The 8,112-nt window shown below is 36.4% G+C and overlaps 1 protein-coding gene across 1 annotated transcript; it reads left to right on the top strand.

Annotated features, from left to right (window-relative positions):
• The first annotated feature begins 6,926 nt into the window (after positions 1-6,926).
• LOC121148205 (40S ribosomal protein S28-like) lies at positions 6,927-7,154 on the top strand. The gene has a single exon (XM_040968294.1). The coding sequence runs from the start codon at positions 6,927-6,929 to the stop codon at positions 7,152-7,154; it is 228 nt and encodes a 75-aa protein (XP_040824228.1).
• Positions 7,155-8,112: the final 958 nt, after the last annotated feature.

The following is an 8,112-nucleotide window of genomic DNA, read 5'->3' on the forward strand; positions in this document are numbered from 1 at the left end:
AGTCATTTCTATTTCCTTTTAAAAATCCAAAGGGGAATAATATTCCTTGTGGTAAAAATGCATGTATAAAGAACCAGTGTGCACACTGCTAAGGACAAACTGAAAGGAATTCACACTGAAATTTCCATTGGAGATCTTAGATTTTTAAAAAAGAAGATTCAGAATTCTACATTACATCATTATTCCACTCTCTGGCATTTTAAAAGGTGCTGTAAGTGTTAACAGAGACTCCAGCTGACAGTTGTATACCTGTAACCATGGTGACATTTGTCATAGTTGACCAAAGGTAAAAATTTTGCAAATGCCCATCAATTGATAAAAGGATATAAGACAGATATTTTCAATGAGGCTTTTCATCTTAGGTAACCATTATTGCACTCTCCCAGGAGACAAAGGTGACTGACACCAAAAGATTGACGTACGGAAATTACTTGTAGTAGATTTTCCTGTGGCTCTTCAGTTATGCTGAAACACTCTGTGATGGTATATATCAAGTCCAAATTTTCAGACTCCAGCCTAAAATGTATATGGCAATGTCATCACACATTAGTCTATACACTTACACAACTCACAAATAAACATCAGAATGTATGTTTAGGTAAATTTTTAAACATTGAAAAGTAAATAATTTGGCGACTCAATCATGTCTCCTGGGTTTGTGTGGATGAGTAATGAACATTTAGGGAATATGTGCAGAAACATACACTTCAAAGAGTTTAACATTGTCATATTCCCCTGGGTTCCTGGATGTATTTATAATGATAAGTAGGTGGACTACATCTCATTGTCCTTGGTTTTTGTGCTTTGTAAAGGCTCAAGTTATTTCTGCAAGATACCTTGGATTGTAGCAATCCTGGTGGTTTTGTGAGTTCTGCACATTCTGTTTCTGTTCTTGGCAATGAGCTCCTGCCTCTTGATGCTAAACGAAAAAATTTTAAAAATCTTTGTAAGTACCCAGTACAGATTTGCTCATTTAGTTGCTTTTGCAACTAAAGGTTATTTTAGAACAGAACAACGCCTGTTCATTTGTCTATTGTTCAAGGCTACATTTATGTTGTAACTACAGGGTTAACTTATTACAACAGTTATCATTTTATGCAGTGTCTTGAATAATACTATCAGGTCAAGAATTCTATCTATTGATTTACTGTATACATTTTGACATTTCAGACAGGCAAGTCAGTGAAAGTGATTCAATCCTTACCAAACCACTGAAAATGGTACAGCCAATGCCTGTGATATCAACAGTATGTTTGAGTTCCAATTCACTCCCATCTGTTTCACTTTGAATCCAACTCATTGCTACTGGCCTCAGAAAAACAGTAGGAAATGGCCCAAGTGCCTAGGCCCCTGCTGCCTAGGTGGGAGACCCAGATTAATTCCTGTGTGTTGTCTTCGAACTGAATCAGCCCTGGCCATTGTGTTGACGAGGGGAGTAAACCCCTGTGTGGATAATCTCATTGTCCATCTTACCCTAACTCTGTAACTCTGAAATTCCAATAAAAAATAAATCCTTAAAAATGGAAAATGACATACAATGGAGAAGATAAAGTCTGGAGTTCATTCATGACACAGCATCATAAAACTCCATTAGCAAACCAGGTATTTTTCCACTTATAATTTATAGGTCATTTTGTCTGCACAAATAATAAATGATTCCAAAATGAGTGGTATACACTTTCTATAACAATCAGAGAGTGGCTAAAGCCAGAAACCTGTACTCTATGACTGTCAGATTAATCAATAAATGCATTGGGATGACAATGCAACACTAATACCACAATGAAATTGAGCAAGAAAGCTGTGTTTTACTGAAATTTGTTTCCTAAATTTATTTCCTGTTAATAAATCACTTCTAGAATTTCTATTGACACATTAACTACCATATGTACTTGTCTGTTGCTTTCACCTAATAAATTCTTTAAATCCTTTGTCTTTTCATAGAATTTAATGCAATAATGTGTCATCATTTTCACTGCTGCCTGAGCAATAGGATGTGCTTCCTGGCTGGCACCACTGCAATGGAGATTGTTTCACATCTAACTGATAAAAATATATTTGGTATCTTTCTACAAAGCTATCTGGGTTAACACTGGTAGTAGCAAGTAGCATTGGTAGTACATATACCACACCAATCAGACTTCATTTTAGCTAAAATATTGCTACAATCTTCTGACAGATAAATAAAAATTCCATGTTAAGTGTGATAGAAGCTAAGAGATTGACTTACTGTACTAGGTCTTATTTGGTTTTTCTTGTGCTCATCTTTTTTTTCAGCTCCCACTTTCATGTTATTTTTTATTTCTGAAATATCAGAGTCCAGCCTAAAAGGTACATGGAAGAACATTTTCATGCAAAACCTAAACTTACATATTATTTCTGAATTAAGAAGGAGTAATCAATAGGTCATAAAATAGCATCATTTTCTTTAAGAAAGCTATTGATTTCCTATTTCATTTCTTTAGCAATTCACCAGTCATTCAGTAACATATTATTTAACTTCATGGTGTTGTAAATTTTCTATCTTCCTTCTGTTATTGATTTTGTTTATGGCTTTTCATTTAATTAGATGTATAATAACTGTGTAATAGGAAGTATCTTATCCAGATATGAAGCTATAATACAGTGTGCATCTCTACTTCCAAATCAAAGATGGACTTCCAGTGAAACTGTCCAATATATTTTGGCAATAAGATGATGGACTTTGTCATTGTCCATACCTACAATGTCAGGATATACTTAACTAACAGAATGATGGACTTAAGGCTTTTTATGAAGGACAACTATTGTAATAAAATAGGGGAAATCAGTGGGGGAGAAAGTCAGTTTTGGGAAGGAGTAAGAGAAATCCAAGAGCCTATAGAACTGTATCATAAAATAATAAAAAAAGAATAAATCAATCAAGGATATTCTTCAAAAACCTGAAAAGTAAGTTATTTGACACCTCTGTCATGTTTCCTTTTGTTTTATGTGGATAATGTGAAATGAACATTTAGAGAATATGCCCTCAAACTATGCATTTTAAACTAGTTTAAAACTAGATTTTTCACTTGTCATATAAATGTATTTATGATAATGAACATGTGTTCTATTTCTCATTGTCTATGGCTTCTGTGCTTCATAAGGTTCATGAAGTTATTGTTTACATATATAATACCTTGTATAACATTTCAAGTGATCTTGTGCCTTCTTAATATTTTGTGCTACTTCATTCTGAGCTTCCTTTCCTTGGAACTAAACAAAAATAATGTCAATTACATGGCTTTTGTTTTTAATATTTAGAAAAAAGAGGGAAAGGGAAAGACATTTGTGCTGTCAAAATGGACACAGATGGCAGGGTTAGGCCAGGCCAAATACAGCAGCTTCTTCACTCCCATGTGTGTGGCAGGGACCCAAACACTGGCACCGTTGACCGCTGACTTGCAGGTGCATTAACAGATAAGAGGATCAGAAATGGAGCAGCCAGGACATCAATCAGTGTCCATACAGGATGCCTGCATTGCAGGTGGTGGCTTAATTCACAACACTATGCCAGTCCATGTTACCTGTATCAGCTACAGTACTGTTATAACACAATGCCTTTGCATAATGTACAATTATGCTCTTGTTTTACAGGTAAATAAAATACCTCACTATTGGTTGTGGCAATGGTTAGGTAATTCTGGGAGTACAATATAAGATACTGAATTGTATTAGTGTTATCCAGAAAGCAAATGTATATTGTCACCTCAATTTTTTTATGGTTTTTTTTTGTGTGTAATACTTTAAACTTATCCTGTTGACCAGTATATATTTCATTAACAATTTAAAAATTCCATTTGGAACAAGTCAACAACTACTGTGAATCAAATGAGAATATTAGGTACTTGCAACAAAACATGGAAGTAGTCATCTGTATCTATGAAAAGATGCTAGAGAAACTAATAAGCAAAAATTGTCCCTTTTACATTTATTCCATGTATATTATGAATAAATAAATAAGCACGAGAAGGAGATTAGTTACATTAGAAGGTAATATGTTATTATAGAACAGTGTATATGAAATTCATGAAAAGTTTCCTGTCTACTAATTATCAAAAATTAATAAAGAAGAATCAATGAATTTTAAAAACCATTCTTTGATGGCAAAATACATTACATGTTCTAGTGGTGTAATCTTAAGTTAAGAAAAATTCTCTTGGGAAAACATTAGAACCATAACTTCACCTGTTTAAGGTGTTCCTATGATCTATAATTGTGATCAATGATTTTGTATTGAAGCATTTTTCAATATAAAGCATTTGTATATGCAACAAATATTTGTGTGTGTAAGACAAATCACACATAACAGAAGTAAAACCAGCCATATGACTTTATATCAAGTTCTGCACATTAAAATAAAGAAAATCTGAAAAAATGGGGAAAATATTTGTGAGCTTCCTGTTTGAATAAAAAGGAAAACAACCAGAATATACTTCAGCAACTTGAAAAATCAAACAAAAACAACCCAGGTAAGCAATTGGCACAGACTTCAAAAGAGAATTTTCAAAAGAAGAAATGCAAATGGCAAACAAATACATGAAAAACACTCGACATCATTAGTCATTAGGGAAATGCAAGTCAAAATTACAACCTCAAAATTACAAGTCAAAATTACCCTGCTAGGATGGCTATTTTCCAAAATAGAATAACAAAGACCGGTGAAGATGTAGAGGAAGTCTAAATAGGCAGGGATTTCTTAACAACCTAGAAACAGACTTGCCACAGGATCCAGGAATCCTACTACTGGACACGCCCAAAAAAAGGGAACACATTGCATCAGAGATACCTCACCACCACGTTTATAAGAGCATCGCTCACAATAGCCAAAATATGAAATCAAAAAGGGTGATTATCATCACCAATGGAATATAGATATTACATTTTGATATATATAGAACAATAGATTCTTATTCAGTATAAAAACATGAATTTTGCACCAATTCGGTTGCAACTGAAGAAAATTACATGGAGTGCCATCAACCTGAACAGAAGGACAAATGCAACCATACTTTCCCTCACATGTGGGATTCATTTTTTTAATTAAAAAATAGAAATGGCTCTATTAATTTTATTGCAAATACACTATTTTTTAAAAAGTTTATATAATACCTTTTTGCTACAGTATAATTTATAACATCCAAATAAAAATGATCCAAAATTCAACTTAAGAAAAAATTAGGGCCCGGAACGATAGCTCAGCAGCTAAAGTCCTCACCTTGCACGCACCAGGATCCCATATGGGTACTGGTTCTAGTCCTGGTGGCCCTGCTTCCCATCCAGCTCCCTGCTCATGGCCTGGGAAATGAGTTGAGCATGACTGAAAGCTTTGGGAACCTGCATGGGAGACCTGGCTCCTGGCTTTAGATTGGTGCAGCTCTGGCCATTGTGGCCACTTGGGGAATGAAACATCAGACAGACTCCCCTCTGTATATCTGACTTTGCAGTAAAAATAAATAAATATTTTTTTTAAAAATGAACTTTGTAGAATGTGTGCTTCAATATGACTCTCAAAACAACAATTTTGAAGAGTATATAATCAACTATAAGAAGTATACACACTTCAGAACTTGTTATATCATGTACAGGAAATTCATAAATCTCCAGATGTCATACAAGCAATTCAAAATGTCCCAGCATATGTGTTAAATAAAATCTCTGTGTGTGTTTTCATTTTCCCGTCTCTCAAAAAATTGGTAAGTATGCTATTTTTGAAACAACCATTTCTTTATATGATAGTTTTTAGATAGTACACTTAAAACAAAAAGATTTTATTTTTATTGGAAAGCCAGATATACAGAGAGGAAAGACAGAGAGGAAAGATCTTCCATCTGATGATTCACCCGCCAAGCAGCAGTAACAACTGGAGCTGAGCCAATCCGAAGCCAGGAGCCTCCTCTGGGTCTCCCATGTGAGTGCAGGGTCCCAAGTCCTTGGGCCATCCTTGACTGCCCTCCCAGGCCACAAGTTCGGAACTGGGTGGGAAGTGGGGATGCCAGGATCAGAATTGGTGCCCACATGGGATCCTGGAGCATGCAAGGTGAGGACTCCAGCCACTAGGCTACTGCACCGGGCCCAGATAGTACACTTTTAATACACTTCATCCTCAAAGTGTGCATGGACTACCAAATAAGAAGTTCAACAAAGTAAAACAACCACAGTGCTCATTCACTTCACTTATGAAAATTAAGTGAATGGAAATGGCAAGAAATAACCAGGAGGATACTGAGAAAAAAAGCTTCAAATACTGAAGGATACCAGAAGAATTTAAGGAATGTTCAGTTCAGTGTGGCTGGAGCAGAGAGAAGGAGATAGAAAACCAAGAGTTGAAGTCAGAGAGAAAACATCAGATCACCTATGGTCTTGCAGGCTTCAGGAAGACCTTTGGCATGCACACTGAGTGATGACTTCAGAGGCAGTTTTAAGGTCTTGAGCAGAGGAACAATATAATCTGAAGGGTGTTTTAAGAATTCAATGGTGTTAAATAAAATACTACTGAATGGCCAATGTGTCACTGTTAATTTTCTATTTTGCTTCCTGTTACTGATTTTATTTTATGACTTTTCATTTAAGGGGATGTATAGTAACTGTGTAATAGCAACTATCATATCTAGATGTGGTCCAGACACATCTCCACTTCCAAGTCAAAGATGGACTCCCAATGAAACTGCTAGCTTGACAACAGAATGATGGACCCTCTGCCATTGTTCATACCTACAGATACACTTAAGAACACAATGACGAATTTAGGACTGTTTATGAAAGACTACACTGTTGCAATAATATACGGGAAGTCAGTGAAGTGGGAGTGGTTTTGGGGAGATGGGAGGGGGAAATTCCAGAGCCTATGGAACTGCATCATAAAATAGTAAAATATATCAGCCAGACCAAACGTCCGAGCTGCCATCATGGACACGAGTCAGGTGCAGCCCATCAAGCTCAACAGGGTCACCAACGTGCTGCACAGGACTGGTTCCCAGGGACAGTGTATGCAGGTACACATGGAATTCATGGATGACACGAGCCACTCCATCACCCGTAAAAGGCCTGTGCGGGAAGGCGACATGCTCACCCTGCTGGAGTCGGAAAGGGAGGCTCAGAGATCCATGGTGTTAAGAATCGACAAGAGACTTTAAAGAAGAATGGAATAAGAACACTAATCAGCAATCTGCAACACTAATAGCAATAGTAGAGGGCATATTTTGAAGCTAAACTTGTGAAGATTTGAGGACAAATTAGAGGTCAGGTATAAAAGAGACAAAAATGTATTAGTAGCACCAGAGATTTTCCATAAGATCAGTAAATTAATGTTGGTGAGCCTTTGTATTAATTAGTGCCTGGTTTGTAGATTAAGTTTTTTTTTGGCATATAGTCATAATGATTGCTTTATTATCTACAACATATTTCACAGTGCAATAAAGACCTTCTGGTTTATAAAGTCTAAGATATTTATTATCCTTTTCTTTACAGAAGCAGTTTAATTCCAGGTTTATTATATCAAATCATGCAATTATAATAAGCTTGCATGTTATACTGAAATGTTTCTAGGAGATCAGGACTATGCTATAGAATAAACCCAGCAACAATCAAATTACTTCGAGGATCTAATATTGGTGCACACAGGCTTAAGGAATGAAATATTTACTGGCTACAAGGAAGAGTGGCAGAACAGTATGGACCTCTCTCTCTTTAAGATTTTTAATTTTAATTTTTACTGGAAAGCCAAATCAGGTTTATGGAGACAAGGAGAAACAGAAAGATCCTCTGTCTGCTGAACCACTGCCCAAATGGCCGCAATTGCTACAGTAGAGCTGATCCAAAGCCAGGAGTCGGGAGCTTTTTCTAGACTTCCCGTGTGGGGGCAGAGTTCCAAAGGCTTAGGCCATCCTCTACAACTTTTCCAGGCCATAAGCAGGGAGCTGGGTGGAAAGTTGAGCAGCCAGGGTATGAACGGGTGCCCATACAGGATCCTGGTGCTTGCAAGGGCAGGATTAGGTATTGAGCTATTGTGCCAGGTTCTGGACCTCCCTTTGGCAATCCAACAGATGGCATGACTATTCTTCTAACAAAAAGTGCTTAAAGTATATTGTTAAA

The sequence above is a fragment of the Ochotona curzoniae genome, unplaced genomic scaffold, assembly GCF_017591425.1.
Source record: "Ochotona curzoniae isolate NIBS_2020 unplaced genomic scaffold, NIBS_Ocur_1.0 scaffold_4683, whole genome shotgun sequence".
Lineage (NCBI taxonomy): Eukaryota > Metazoa > Chordata > Mammalia > Lagomorpha > Ochotonidae > Ochotona > Ochotona curzoniae.